Raw genomic sequence first — 16,520 nt, forward strand, 5'->3', positions numbered from 1 at the left:
CTGGACACAACATCATCAGGACTGAAGTCCAAGATGCGGGACTGTCCCGAGACAGTTTGCTTTTATGTTTTTGTCACAGAACCCTATATTATATTTATGTGAATGGGCAGCACTGCAGCTTAGTAGGTAATACAGTACATAATGACTGTTTTTGTGCTCTATATCCCACTTCCCCCCTACAGCAGTATACGCGGCACAGCCACATCTGTGATGATCTGTTTACTCTATATTATCTCCCGAAACCTCAGCACTGCACATGCCAGACCACTTAGAAGTCATCAAACGGTTACAGCTTATGGAAAATCTTTTTACATCTCCCCTGCCAGGAGCACGCAGACAATGTGAAGGATTATGCAATAAAGAAAACACGTACGGAATGCTGGCTGGTACCCTTGCAGTGCAGGGGATCTGGCTTCACTTTCTACAATGGGTGCCATCTTCATGGAGAAGGAGGATTGGACCCCCATGAATAAAAACTTTGAGAGCAGAGATGTGCCTCGGGTGCAGTGTTGCACTAGGTCTAGCACTGTGAGCCAACAGGGCCATGCTGGGTCTAGTTCCATGCTACAATGGGGCCAGCGCCGCATTGGGTCTAAGCCTGTGTCAAAACAGGGCCAACGCTGCACTGGGTCTAGCACCATGCAGCAACGGGACCAACTGGCCGCACTGGGCCTGGCGCTGTGCTGCATTGGGACCAACACCGTATGGCAACATGGCCAGCGTCGCACTGGGTCTAGCACTATGCGGCAACGGGACCAATTGGCCGCCCTGGGCCTGGTGCTGTGTTGCATTGGGCCCAGCACCGTGCATCAACGTGGCCAGCCCCGCACTAGGTCTAGGACTGTGCTGCACTGGGTCTAGCACCATGCCACAACGGGACCAGCACCATGCCGCACTGGGTCTAGTGCTGTACCGCGATGGTACCAATGCTGTCCGACAACTAGGTGCTGCAACAGGGCCAGCCTTACACTGGGTCTAGGACTGTGATGCAACAGGACCAGTGCCGTGCCACAGCGTGGCCAGTTCTACACTGGGCATAGCGCTGTGCCGCAACGGGACCATCGCTGTGCAGCAATGTGGGCTGCACCACACTGGATCTAGGACTGTGCCGCAACAGGGCCAGCCCTGCACTGGGTCTAGGACTGTGCCGCAGCATGGCCAGTGCCATACTGGTTCTAGCACCGTGCTGCAACAGGACAAGTGCCGTGCCACAGCAAGTCCACAGCACTTACGCACTGGGCATAGTGCTGTGCTGCAACTGGACCAGCACTGTGTGGCAATGTGGCCTACACCACACTGGGTCTAGGACTGTGCACAGTACCCAATGTGGCCAGCTCCGCACTGGGTCTAGGACTGTGCCGCAACAGGGCCAGCGTCACACTGGGTCTAGAACTGTGCCGCAACAGGGCCAGCGCCACACTGGGTCTAGCACCGTGCCGCAACAGGACCAGCGCCATGCCACAGCGTGGCCAGTTCTGCACTGGGTTTTGCACTGTGCCGCAAAGGGACCAGCGCTGTGTGGCAATGTGGCCTGCACCATATTGGGTCTAGGACTGCACACAGTACCCAATGTGGCCAGCGCTGCACTGGGTCTAGGACTGTGCCGCAACAGAGCCAGCGCCACACTAGGTCTAGGACTGTGCCGCAACAGGGCCAGCGCCACACTGGGTCTAGCACCGTGCCCCAACAGGACAATTACCATGCCACAGCGTGGCCAGTTCTGCACAGGATTTTGCGCTGTGCCACAATGGGGCCAGCGCTGTGCGGCAACGTGGCTTGCACCATATTGGGTCTAGGACTGCACACAGTACCCAATGTGGCCAGCGCTGCACTGGGTCTAGGACTGTGTCACAACAGAGCCAGCGCCGCACTGAGTTTAGCGCCATGATGCAATGGGACCAGAATAAAGAGATTGCACAATCAGATTGTATACTAAAGGTGGCCACACATAGCTCAAAATTCAGCCAGCTCAACAAGAACCTGCATTATGGCCACTAGAAGGTGCCGAGGAGTAGACTTATTTCATATGATATCCAGCGCCATCCTGTGGCCATACTGCACTATGAATGCAGAATGAATGGCACTGTGTCACGCGCTGGGCGTGGTAACAACAGAAATTGTAAATTGGCCCTTAACGACAGCTATATTTATTGCTTTTAAAAAGCCTGTGAACAATAAAGTTAAAAAAAATAAATACATTTCTTCCAGAAGGTGGGGGTCATTGTAACTCACCACTGGACCCCGGCAAACCTGCAAGAATGCACTCATGCAAGGGCGGGTCCATGACTCCCTGTACTCACAGGATGTCCTCAGTGTGGGGGGATCACACCGGAGAGGAGGTGAGTACAATCAAACCTGGAGTTGGGCTTAAAGGTTGAACCCTGGGCACAAAAATTTAGTCTTTAGTAGAGTCTACTCTATGCACACCAAATGCCTTTGCAAACCCAGATATTACCCTGCAAAAGGAGCAATGATATCATCGCTGTGGTCTATATAGCCTGTGCAGAGCAGAGCTGTGGGAGGGGACCCAGCAGGCCCCACCCACTACAGGCTGCCTGCAGAAAACTTCAGGAGGGGCGGAGACAAGAGCCTGAGCAGAGCTGGGGGAAGGGGACCCAGCAGGCCCCACCCACTACAGGCTGCTTGCAGAAAACTTCAGGAGGGGCGGAGACAAGAGTCTGTGCAGAGATGTGGGAGGGGACCCAGCAGTCCCCACCCATTACAGGCTGTCTGCAGAAAACTTCAGGAGGGGCGGAGACAAGAGCATGAGCAGAGCTGTGGGAGGGGACCCAGCAGGCTCCACCCACTACAGGCTGCCAGTAGAAAGTTAAAGGAGTGGGCGGAGACAAGAGCCTGTGCAGAGCAGAGCTGTGGGAGGGGATCCAGCAGGCTCCACCCACTACAGGCTGACTGCAGAAATCTTCAGGAGGGGGCGGAGACAAGAGCCTGTGCAGAGCTGTGGGAGGGGACCCAGCAGGCTCCACCCACTACAGGCTGCCTGCAGAAAACTGCAGGAGTGGGCGGAGACAAGAGGCTGAGCAGAGCTATAGGAGGGGACCCAGCAGTCTCTACTCACTACAGGCTGCCAGCAGAAAATGAAAGGAGTGGGTGGAGACAAGAGCCTGAGCATGGCAGAGCAGAGCTGGGGGAGAGGACCGAGCAGTCTCCACCCACAACAGGCTGCCTGCAGAAAACTGCAGGAGTGGGCGGAGACGAGACCAGTCACCATACACAAGGAGAGAGAAGCAGTGAGTGGTCTTCATTAATTATTGGTGATGCTGGCCACACAGTCTATTACAATATGATTGGACAATATGATAAAAGATCATTCAGCCTTTCTTTATGACACCCCAGAATAAAAAAAAAGTCACATGCACATGATCGGACGAACTGTTGCTCTGTACTTGCTCCAGTCATCCAACCTCCCCCGCTCCTGTCTCTCATGCTTCCTTAGGCATGCAAATCAAAAGTTCTCTCTGCCATCACTGGCCGCATGCTTCTTTGGCAGACAACCAGCAGTATAGGAAGGAACTCAGAGATGGATCAAACACAATCAAATATTAGCAGATAGCACTTTATCGTGCATTTTTACAGCGCCACGGCATATGGCGGTGCTATTTAAAGCATTGGAGTAGATGCCAGTAAACATTATAAGTAACATATTGTAGCGTTCAGTCCTGTACTGCAAAGCAACATTTTCATGCACAAATTCTGATTGCAAATGTTGCATTTTATTTTCACTTTTAGTCGTGGTCACGTGATCGCCAATACCTGGCGGCGGTATTTAATTCTCCGGATAGTGGGCGGGGTATGCTTACGGCCCCCTGCGTCAGAGAGCGCACATTCAGGGATTCCCAGCCATATATGACCGGCCAACAACTCATCATGGAGGGTTTGTGAAAGGCTGGGCCATGATGCCAGCGATCTCAGTAATAGGGAGACGTAGATCAGAGGGAGGGGACTTCAACGGCGCGGCGCTGTTAAAGTGTACGATAAGGCACCAGCAGGTAATTCCTTTAACAGCACCACAGTATATGAGGGCGCTATAGGAAGCATTAATAGTTAAAAAGCATTGCATGCAGAGTAATACCTGATGGCACATTATCATGTACTTTAACAGTGCCGCGGCACATGATGGCGCTATCTAAAGCTCTAATAATGAAGAACATTGTATGCATGGTAAAATCTCCTGGTGCCATATTGTGCACCTTAACAGCGCCACGGTATATGATGGCGCTATCTAAAGCTCTAATAATGAAGAACATTGTATGCATGGTAACATCTCCTGGCGCCTTATTGTGCACCTTAACAGCGCCACGGTATATGATGGCGCTAAATGAAGCATTAAAAACTAAAAATGCATTGCACGCAAAATAATAATAGCTGCCTCTTTATCATGCATTGTACAACACCAGGGTATATGACGGCGCTATATGGAGCATTAATAGTGAAAAGCATTGCACACTGAGCAATGCCTGCTGGGTCCTTTTTGTGCACCGTTACAGCGCCATGGCATATGACCGCGCTATATGAAGCATTAATAATGACCCACTGGGTCTTTTTTGTGCACTCTTACAGCGCCATGGTACATGATGGCGCTATGTAAAGCCCTAATAATGAAAAGCATTGCATGCATAGTAACATCTCCTGGCGCCTTATTGTGCACCTTAACAGCGCCACAGTATATGATGGCGCTAAATGAAGCATTAATAATGAAAAGCATTGCACACTGAGTAATGCCTGCTGGAGCTTTATAATGCATTGTACAACACCAGGGTATATGACGGCGCTATATGAAGCCCTGATAATGACCCACTGGGTCCTTTTTTGTGCACTCTTACAGCGCCATGGTACATGATGGCGCTATGTAAAGCCCTAATAATGAAAAGCATTGCATGCATAGTAACATCTCCTGGCGCCTTATTGTGCACCTTAACAGCGCCATGACATATGATGGCGCTATATGAGGCACTAATAAGGAAAAGCATTGCACACTGGGTAATGCCTGCTGGAGCTTTTTCATGCATTGTACAACGCCAGGGTATATGACGGCGCTATATGAAGCATTAATAATGAAAAGCATTGCACAGACAGTAATAGCTGCTGGCACTTTATCATGCATTTTACGGCACCACAGTATATGAGGGCGCCATATGAAGCATTAGTAATGAAAAGCATTGCACAGACAGTAATAAGTGCTGGCACTTTATCATGCATTTTACAGTGCCACGGTATATGACAGCGCTATATGAAGCATTAATAGTGAAAAGCATTGCACACTGGGCAATGCCTGCTGGGTCCTTTTTGTGCACCGTTACAGCGCCATGGCATATGATGGCGCTATATGAAGCAATATTAATAAAAAGCATTGCATGCATAGTAACATCTCCTGGCGCCTTATTGTGCACCCTAACAGCGCCACGGTATATGATGGCGCTAAATGAAGCATTCAAAATAAAAAGCATTGCATGCAGAGTAATACCTGCTGCCACTTTATCATGCATTGTACAACGCTATGGTATATGACGGCGCTATATGGAGCATTAATAATGACCTGCTGGGTCCTTTTTGTGCACTCTTACAGCGCCATGGCACATGATGGCGCTATGTAAAGCCCTAATAATGAAGAGCATTGCATGCATAGTAACATCTCCTGGCGCCTTATTGTGCACCTTAACAGCGCCACGGTATGTGATGGCGCTATATGAGGCATTAAAAACGAAAAGCATTGAGAAATGCCTGCTGAAGCTTTATCATGCATTGTACAACGCTATGGTATATGACGGCGCTATATGAAGTATTAATAATGAAAAGCATTGCACAAAGTGAGTGATGCCCGCTGGGTCCTTATTGTGCACTTTTACAGCGCCACAGTATATGATGGCGCTATACGAAGCATTAATAGTGAAAAGCTAGGTGCTGTCCTTACCTGGTATAAGTGGGGGTTGTGGAATTCGGTTCTTGACCCTGGGAGACCCCCAGACAGAGAGAGAGAACGAGGAGAAGAGTGAGGAGCATCCTGCTGTGTGAGTGGGATTAGAGTGCGGGAAGTGTACAGGGAGGAGGGGGGGTCAATGGCTGGACTTTAATAGAGGAGGAGAGCAAAGTCTGTGTGGGGGAACAAGGGGATGGCGTCCAGTCCCTGTGCAGAGGGCAAGGGGGGGTCAGTGTCCAAAGTCTGTGACTGGGGGAGGTGGTCAGTGTTTGATATCTGTGTCCAGGCTAGGGGTCACGGTGTCTCGTCCAGAGAGGTGGTCAGTATTTAGTCTCTGTGCCCAGGCTAGGGGCCACAGTGACTATTACTAAGGGTGGTGGTCAGTATTTAGCCTCTGCGTCCAGGTTAGGGACTGCAGCACCTGGTCCTAGGGTAGGCGGTCAGTATTTAGTCTCTGTGTTCAGTCTAGGGGACACAGTGCTTGCTTCTGAAGAAGGCGGTCAGTATGCAGTCTTTATGTCCAGGCTAGGGGCCACAGAACCCAGTCCTAGGGGAGGTAGTCAGTATGTGATTTTTGTGTCCAAGCTAGGGGCTTTAGCACCAGGTCCTAGAGGAGGTGGATAGTATGTGGTTTTAGCATCCAGGTTAGGGACCACAGTTCCCGGTCCTAGGGAAGGCAGTCAGTATTTAGTATCTGTGCCTAGGCAAGGAGCCACAACGCCTTGTCCTAGGGGAGGTGGTCAGTATGGGGTCTTTGTGTCCAGGCTAAGGGCTACAATGCCTGGTCCTAGGGTAGGTGGTAAGTATGTGGTCTCTGTGTCCAGGCTAAGGGACACAATGCCCGGTCCTAAGGGAGGTGGTCAGTATGGAGTCTTTGTGTCCCGGCTAAGGGCTATAGTGCCTGGTACTAGGGTAAGTGGTCAGTTTGTGGTCTCTGATTCCAGGCTAAGGGCTGCAATGCCCGGTCCTAAGGGAGATGGTCAATTTTTGGTCTCTACGTCAAAGTTAGGGGCCAAAGTGCCTTCTGCTATGGGGGGGTGGAGTATTTATTCTTTGTGTCCAGGTTAAGAAACAAAGCATCCCCTTCCAAGGAAGGCGATCAATGTTTGGTTTCTTTGTCCAAGTTAGGATCCAGTTGGGCGGCCGGCTCCCGGTTCTCTTTATCCGTCGTTGAGGATTGCAGATGTGACTGAGGTTGCTGGAATGGTCTATCGGCGTCTGAGCCTCCAGTGAGTACAGATGAGGGACACAGATGTCAGTGAGTGCTTTGGAGAAGAGTCAGGACTGGTAGTCAGAGGGGGGGAGGAGGAATCTATGAAATAGAATCCAGATGTTGCACACTCAGCACACACGCAGACCCCAGCCCCCCCCCCTTCTTTTGCTTTGTCAGAAGATGTCAGCACACCGACCCCTTTAAAGTCATGGCACACCTGGGGGCCAAGTGTCCTGGCATGGCCTTTTCCCACCTACACCCCGTCCAGATGCTTTGTCACGTTTAGTTGGAAAAGCCACGTAGAATAGCTGGTCCATCACAATCCTGGCGATGCAAAGACTCCTACAGTATGTGACGACTCCCATGGTCCAGAAATGCGGAGAGTCCTGGGGTCACATTTAAAGTGTATCTATAGCCAGGGGCTTAACTACAGATCAGTTTTACAGCCAACCATTTCGTCCTCAGTAGCTCCCCAGACTTTTCCATCATCTCAGAGCCCCACTGTAAATCCTACATCCTTGCATCCCTTCCATTGCCGCAAGCAAAAGCTGAAAAAGGTGGTGTGGTAGTCAAGAAAAAAAAAACAAGCGTAGTGGTAGCAATAACTCTTCTTCTATAGTGATTCCTCTTTTGTTTCATTGCATGTTAAAATGGATTCCAAGCAGAAGCAACATGCCGCCACTGAGTTCTTGATAAAAGAGGTCAATTCCAAACAAAGTTTAGAATTGAGTAAGCTATATGCTGTAATGACTATAATAAACCATGGATAACCAAAGTGAGGAAATGTCATCAGCACACCAAGGATTCCTTAAAAGGGTCCAAAGCACTTTTATGTGGTCACATAATAAATATACAGCAAAGTTTCGGAGCCAAGCAGGGCCCCTCCATCAGGAAAGTGACAAAGGGGCCCTGCATGGCTCTGAAACGTTGCTGTATATTTATCATGTGACCACGTAAAAAAGCTTTGGACCCTTTCGAGGAATCCTTGGTGTGGTGACTGATGACATTTCTTCACCTTAGTAAAGGAGGGGTGCAGGCTGTCCACTGCAGTCATTCATAGAAGGCTACAGAATGTTTACACCATTGACAAGAGCAATGTGCACAGATGGGTGAAAAAGCTAAAGTTTATGTTGTTTAATAGGTAGAGTAACTCATCCTTTATACCAGGGGTCTCCAAACTTTCTAAACAAAAGTGCCAATTTACTTTCCTTCAGACTTGACTGTTGGACTGTAGCCAGTGTACGGGGTTGGCTCGGTAGCGGGTGTGGGTGACCCCTTGGGTGGGTTCGCTACACAGAGAGACAGCCGAGGAGTGGTTGAAAACAACGGTCTATGGTTTATTCTTCCAATTTGCTGGAAACAAGTGCAAGCATCCAAACAGCATAAATCAAACAAACATAAAATAAACCCTGGCTACTTGGGGCGTCTACCTTCACAACACAGGAACCTACCTATGGTGTCTGTCCCAACCTACTGCTGGGCAGACACTGCTGGTTATACAGCAGAAAACCAATAGTCCATTTGTTTTCCTTTCACACAGAAAAAGTCAACACCACCTCACCTTCAGAAGTCTTTCTCAGCTCACTGCTCTCCTTATCGCAAAAAGCCTCAGGAGGCAGCAATCAGTAGTCATCCTCTGGATAACTTATAGAGGCCTTAATTGCCTCATTCTGAATAGCTGAAGCTTTCCAACATCCTTAAACCTTTTTGGCTACCTCTGCAGCCGACACCTGATAGTAATTGGTGAATTGTCTAAACAAGGCAGAAATGTATCTCCCGTCTGTGACAACACCCACAGATTTACCTGACTTCCTGTCACACCAGTAAAAGCAGAAAATGCCCCAGCATCAGTGGGAGAAGACCATATTAAAAAGAAAAAAGAACAAAAAAAGGGCGCACCGACCTAGCGCATTATCCTCAATAAAAGGCTGGTGGCTCTGAGGAAGAGGCTAGGCCTCGAAACGCATCAGTCATCTCATCGGTCATGGACGATTATATGGACTAAACACAGACATTTGAGCAATCCAGCTTGATACGTTTTACTTTTATCTACGTCTGTGAGTAGCCATTTTTAATGTCACTTAAATAAAGCCTTTTATTGAGGATAATGCGCTAGGTCGGTGCGCCCTTTTTTTGTTCTTTTTTCTTTTTAGTACCGGTGGACTACCCCAGTCCGACAGGGGCAGCAAGACCTTAGCCATCTGAGAAGCCAGTTGTCAGTCCCGTGAGGAGTGTGGTCGAGGGGCCTGGATACCAAGCGCAGGAGAAGGGTGGTTACACCTTATTGTTTTTTGGAGAAGACCATATGTCAGGTTTGATGGTCAGTGGGAGTAAAAATTACATACTGTAGCACCTTTGGTCAGTAGGAGTAGGAATACTGCCCCATCATTGGTATTAGTGGGAGGAATTATGACTCGTCTATGGTGTCAGTGGAAGGAATAGTGCCCACTCATTGGTTTACATGGAAGAATTAATGCCCCAATGTAAGTGCCAATGGGAGGAATAGGCCCTCATTCTTGGTGATAGTGGAAGTATTAATGCCTCATATCCATGGGAGGAATAGTGCCCCACGGGCTGGATTAATGTAAGCAAAGGGCCACATCGGCCGCAGTTTGGAGACCACTTTTCTATACAAAGGTTCAACTCAACATAGTCTCCACCACAAGTGCTGTATTTGTGCCATCATTGAACCCAACTTTTGAATCCACTTTGAAAAAATTTGTGTCCCAACTTCTTCAGAGCCACTTTCACAGTGCCAGTGTCATCAAATCATTGTTCTCAAACACTATCCTTCAATGGACCGAACAAGTGGAAGTCAGAGGGTGCTAAATTTGGGCTGTATGGTGACTGGGAGACCACTAACCAGACGAATTTGAAAACCTCCTGATTTGTTGCCATAGATGTGTACAGTCATGTTTAGTTACGTTGAATGTGGAATGTTCTCTGATTCTTGTTCATTCTCTTCCTCCTGTAGCACCGTCTTAGTAAAGGATTCTAGGTAGATTTAGTTTTTGGTTTCTTCTCTAATCAAGGTAGCAGTAATCGTTTGTCCTGGTCTTGTTTAGGGTTTCACAGGCTGGGAGTTTGATTGCTTCCCCCTACCTCTGGAAGAAGCTTCTGGAGCTTAGTGAGGGAGATATAAATAACCAGCCTGAATATTTATCATGCTCTAGCCAATTCCTGGAGAGGACTGTCTAGAAGGGGGCTGGAATGGTGATAAATAGTCTGAAGCACTGAAGGGCGTGGTTCTCTCACAGGAGGGTTTCAGAGCCTGAGGGCTGCTGCATTCAGGCAGCCCATGGACTATGGAGATTTTTAGAGGCCTCAGTATAGTCAGGGCTGTCAGTCTGGATAGACCTTGATAAAAGCTTGTAGGTGGGGTGCAGCGGCAAGAATTCACACAGTCAGGTGCAATAGAAAACTTAAAAATTGTATAGCAACAGTTCACAACAAACACAATGGGAAGGCTGCCCAACCGGGTGCACTTACGGTTTTCAATAATGTGAAGAGAATAAGTATCATTCGGATTGACAGCATCTGTAAAGAGAGCATGCTGCGGACTAGCCATCTCGTACCCAATTGGGATGATGTCCAAAGGAATTGCGAAAATGGCGGAATCTTATACTTTATTCCTCATCAGAAACCTTTCCCTACTGCTAGTAGTGTCCCTACAGGCGGGGTACCTGTTCCTACTCTACTAACTCACAAAATTAGCACCAAGCCTGGGAGCCAGGGCCTTAAATTGACTCTGCCTAATCCAAGATGGCTGCCAGAGTCACATGGGTGGCAGCCAACAACCAAATTGCTTCTCCCAGTGACTCAGGAAACCATAGAGGAACTGCATTTCCTGCAGATGAGCGCCACCTGCAGTGCAGAAAGTAGACTGTTCCTTCCTACATGCTGATTTGCAGGACCTCACCACAAGGGATCTAGTCTGGGGAAGGACTGTCTCACTCACTGAACCATATCTGGAGGATGCTGGAAGGAACAACTGCCCTAGGGACTTGCGAGGAAAGACCCTAAATTGATCCTTGTGACTGTGTAGTGTTCTGGAGGTTGCACTGGGCACCAGAAGTTGTGCATTGGCCCAAGGTAACCAGATGCCAAAGAAACTTGCCTCATGGTCTCCAGCTGTGAGGGCTTAGACTGCTCAGAGACCCATGTAATGGTCTCCAGCTGTGAGGCAATAAACTGCCCAAAACCAACAAATGCTTAAGGAGAAGACTGTACTGCAATTATAAAGTACTTATAGTTTTGGAGTATCCAATTACCTAACTCCTGCCTGTTAAAGTTTCTACAAGTAATAAATCTTAAAAAGACAACCTCTAGCCTGTGTATTGGAGTTGATGTGAATGGACTGGTGCTTGTGGTGATGGGCAGCCTCTGTACTTTTAGAGAAGAACCAGTTATTACCAACGGGGTAGCTATTTTCCTACAGGGGTAGCTCTACACTCCTAAAGGATTCTCTAGGCTTAAATATCTCAGGGAGGTTGATTTACTAAAGGCAAATATACTGTGCACTAGACGTGCACTGCAGGTGCAGTTGCTCCAGATCTGAGGGGAAGCTCCGAAATTAAAGAGGTTGTAAACCAAAAAAAAATGTTTTTTTCTTTTTGCAACCTGCAAGAGAAACACATAATGAGCTAGTATGCATCTCATACTAGCTCATTATGAAATACTTACCTAAGAACGAGCCCCCGCCGTGCCGTCCGCTTACCTGTATGACGGGCGACATGTCCAGTCGCCCGTCTTCCGGGGTCGTGGCATCCGGCCATCTGATTGGCCGGAGCCGAGGTGACGTCACTCCCGCGCATGCGCGCGGGAGCCGATGGTCACGGCATGGAACTCTGAAGGAACGGCACCAGCGCCGTTCCTTCCGAGCGTATGCTCCAGTGACGTCACTGGCTGCATGTAAGGTAAATATCTCCTAAACGGTACATGTTTAGGAGATATTTACAGTACCTATAGGTAAGCCTTATCATAGACTTACCTATAGGTACAAGTTACAGAGGAGGGTTTACTTCCTCTTTAAGGGAAGCTCTTCTGATTTCTATCATCCAATCATGTGCAAGCAAAAAGGCAGTTTTTTATTTTCCTTGTTCCCCTCAGATCTAGAGCAACTGCACTTGCAGTGCACAGACTATTTACCTTGATCAAATCAACCCCAATTTACACTTGCTGGTCATGGTAAGATCATGTTCCAGAAAATCAAGAAGAAAGATGCCCTTGTCATCCCAAAAAGCAGTCACTTGCTGACCATTCTTGTCAGTGGTCACAGTTAATGGTCCCCGGCTTTGTGGTTTGTCTTCAGTGCTGGTTTCCCCTTTAAACTTCTTTATTCATATGTGGACGTTGCTCTTGTCCATAATGTCATCTCAGTAAACACTCTGTAGCCTTCTGTAGATGTCTTCAGTGGACAGCCTGCACCCCCTTCTTCAACAAGAACTTATTTACGGCATGTTGCTTCTGCTTGGAATCCATTATTAACCTGTAATGAAACAGAAGAAGAAGAGTTGCTGTAGAAGAAGAGTTACTCTACCAACATGTAAACTTTTAACAACCTAGGTAAGTTGAAAAAGTTATGCCCACCTTTGCATTGTTTTTGGTGCAGCCTGTTCTACCCTAAGCAGGATATTATTTAAGCTGTTTGCCTGCAATATCACATTTGACCACAAGACTGAGCGGGTGGTGAATTTGCTGTTTTTACAGAAACTAAAAACTGTTGAGCTTTAACAAAAACCCCCATCATTCTTCAGTCTAAGGAAGAGAAACAGGTGCATCCTGGGCATCAGAGCATGTGTTGGACTAAAACTTGCACCCCCTAAACGCAGGATCATTGGTGAGAATTACTTATCCCCATCCAGGGGAGGGCTGGGAGCCTTAGGCCTGGGGGGCAATTCCAGTCAAGTGGCCCAATGAACCATTGGATCAGCTCACCATCCATGCCCAACTGGTTTTATAATAGATATTAATGTTATGAAGCAAGACAAACATGATGCAATGTGGTAACATAATTTAATGTTAATAGCAACAAAGGAGGTTTAACACAAGTACATGACATCATGCCAGGCAGGGCCTAGGAAGCTCCTGTTGGGCGGAGATCAATCTGCATGACAGGGAAGTGACTGTGTTAGTATTGTGCTGGCTGGGTGCAGTAGCGTACCCATACCGCTCCGCTGCAGCTCTGCAAATATAACATTGTGTAGCGGCGACCAGCAGCTGTATACAGTGTCTGGCCCCTACATTAATCCAGCCCTGAGTGCAGCCTTTTTTACCTGGCATCAGAGTGGCCCGAGGGGCAATTTCCACCCTGCCCCCCTTCCCAGTCCTCCCCTGTCCCCATCTACAGCATAGCTTATTCTTATGTATCTGTATTTGTTTTTTTTCTCAATAGTTAATGTGGCACCCTCCTAGGTAGGCAGAGGGAAATCAATGGGCTCCTGAGAGGAAGGGCTCTAGTGTATCCAGTGAGGAAGAGGCTGGAGCCAGTGACATAGGGTCACTCGCTTCCAATGTCGGTTTGGGTCCCTGGAAGAGGGCATTGATGTGTGGAAATCAGAAGAGGAGACTGAATGGGACTGGGGAACAGAGAAGAGGGGCAGCTCTGCAAGTCCTAGTTCACTCAGTGATGAGACCGAGGAGGCTGTCGTTCGTATGCAGTGTGCCAGGAACTTGGGGTTCTGTGAGGTCTATGCCGCAAGGGTCCCAGATTTATCCCCACCTCACACCTACACCTGGGCCCGGGATCAGAATGAAGCCTATGCCAGTCTCATCAAGAGGGGGAAATCCTATACACCCTCCTGGGAGAGGAGAAAGACAGGGACTTCTCAGGTTCTCTTGATGCCAGCGCCTAATCCAGAAGAAGGTGGCCCTGGAATGCGGGTATGACTACCCCTACGCTCCTCTGGAGATTATGGAGAAGATAGAGACCAAGAGGGAGGGATGGTGTGATGAAGCAGTTTGGGATTTCCTTTACATCCCCAAACCATATCGCAATCGGAAGAGGCCTGAATTGTGGGAGACCTTCATATCTGTGAAGGCTAAGTGGAACCATCCACATAGACCACGTGGAAGTTCACCGCCCAAAAGGAATAGGCCAGGCTTGGGCTGTTCGAATTCAGGATTCTGTGGGAAAAACTGTCTGGATTCCTCATCCTGATTACTATTGTTGAGGATGTTATTATCAGGAGAGCTGATTAGTTAAGAGGCTAGTTAGCCTGAGTGTTGCTCGAGATGTGATATTACAGTAAAAGGGGCTAGAGAGCCTGAAGAGCTTTTACTCAGTTTAAAGTTGTTGTTGGGGCCGGAAGCCCTATTTCCAAATTCCCTTTACCTTATATCCTTGCAAGAGGAATTGGGATCCAGCAAAACAACTACTATTGTACAGTTTTTCATGCGGTAGAGGGCCAAACCTCTAATCTACAAAGACTTCCTGTTTAAAGAACTTTGGCTAGTACTTTAGCTCTGTGCTACAGCTTGCTAAAAGAAGCTATGTCCATGGGACACCTTACCAAGATCCCTTGGGCCAATGGGCTAGGATCACTAAATGTTGTTAGAGACACTTTGCGAAGAGCTTTGGGCCAGTGGGCCAGGAGAGTTGAAGTACAGAAGAGGACACTTTGCAAAGATACTTTGCCAAAGGACACTTTGTGAAGATCATTTGCAGAGACTCACAAGTTAGACAAGCTTGCTCAGACTACAGTAAAATAGCTTGTCACTAGAAGAAGATGTGTTGCCTCGGTGTTACAGAAGGAGAGGAGACTGTGAACACCAGTCGGGTGGACTTCGCATTTCTTCATTCTGAACTTGTGGATCTGACTATAATAGGACAGAGAGACAGTGCCTTGGTGTCTGAGAGGGACTGTGCCTATTATTTACTCAAAAATATGATTCTCAGTAGGAATCAATGGTGAAGTGTTAGATAGTCAGCTTAGCAGGATCTGTTTGTTGTCTATTACAGGTACACAACAGAACGGTCGAGTCAAGCGTGCCCTTAGGTGGCCTGGAGTGATGAGGATCTACGGGAATGTCACAGTTAGAGATAATGTTGGTGAGAAGGTCACCTCTAAAGAGAGGGCAGTCTCACCGTGAATAGGTAACAATGTACATCTTGTGCTTAACTGTTGTTTCCTTTGCAGGCTTGCTTGGGACTTCCAGGTCTGGATAGGCCCTCCACTGTTCAATGTAAATTTCTATACAATGTTGGTGTTGTGTCTAGTTAGATAGGGTAATGCCTTTACCTGTCAAGCAGATTTTTGTTTGGCGGGGGGGAGCATTGGTTTAAATGCACTTGGTATATGTATGTGTACATAAATGTGTGGATATTTGTAGAGCAGAGTCATATATTTTTTCCATGTAACTTATTGTATTCACTGGCCACAAATGGGGTATGCCCCATAGCCAGGTACATATGTTATTTCCATTTTCTCCCTTTTCCAAGTTTGTGGGATACTCCGTAAAATTTTTGTACAAAGAATTTTTGTAGGGGCGGCTGCCCAGAGCCAGTGAGGACATGGCGGACACGGCTCATTTTGGCAGGGGGTGAGTGTAGCACCCTCCTAGGTAGGTGCTAGTGAGAGAGTATAGTTTTGAGCTCAGTCTGCTTACGAGAGGGGCTGCAGGTGAATCTATATTGTTCTCTGCCTACCAGAGAGCAGGATCTGTTAGTGAGGTCTGCTCATTGTGCTTGGTATGCGATTCATTCAGTCTACAGAGTGTTTCACGCTGGTCCAATAGGGAGGCATGTTGAACAGTGGGAGGAAACCTGACAAATGGGTGCATAGGCTTTTGATACAGTCCTGATGATTGGCAGAGGGTAGGTCGCCTCTAAGCATGCTGGGATGCTGTATAAAAGCCAGGAACACATGTGCTCGGGGTCTTTCGTTGGAGAGCGGAGTCCCGGAGGGAGGGGGCTGCTGCCTCCTCCTCTGTAGAGGTGCCATGCGGTCGAAGGAGGTCAGAAAACATTATTCATTGGTGTTTCACAGAACAGGATTCGGAGGTTTGTGGCGGTGCTGTGAGTTTTTAAAGGAAGCCAATCCAGAGCAGAGACACAGCTACCAACCAATCAAGCTGGATGAACTGAGGAGGAGTCAGTTATTAGTTATCATCATTGGTTCACAATCTACAGCAGCCCATGATGGCAATGGCAGTGACACTGGAAACCAAACAATTGCCCCTGTCTTTCTCTGGTCTCATCAAATTGACTAAACTAAAAGAGGGATGGGAGGTAAAGAGATGGAGGGAAGATGGGGGAAGGGAGACAGAGAAGAGAGGTAGAGTAGGTGATACCATACCTCACTTTGATATTTATGTGGGTATTAAACTTTAGTAAGGTATGGTATGGAATAGTATGGTATGGTATAGTATGGT

General features: G+C 48.0%; 1 protein-coding gene across 1 annotated transcript in view; it reads right to left on the reverse strand.

The window, feature by feature from the left end:
* The window catches only part of LOC309553902 (procollagen C-endopeptidase enhancer 2-like), a 45,779-nt gene extending 39,697 nt beyond the window's left edge, over window positions 1–6,082 (reverse strand). The window contains exon 1 of the mRNA XM_082255395.1: window positions 5,930–6,082. Within this exon, the coding sequence (XP_082111521.1) occupies window positions 5,930–6,018 (89 nt within the window). The 5' untranslated portion in view covers window positions 6,019–6,082. The remainder of the gene's footprint in view (window positions 1–5,929) is intronic.
* Window positions 6,083–16,520: the final 10,438 nt, after the last annotated feature.

This window comes from Pelophylax lessonae, assembly GCF_965119305.1.
Source record: "Pelophylax lessonae genome assembly, chromosome: 4".
NCBI classification, from domain to species: Eukaryota; Metazoa; Chordata; class Amphibia; order Anura; family Ranidae; genus Pelophylax; species Pelophylax lessonae.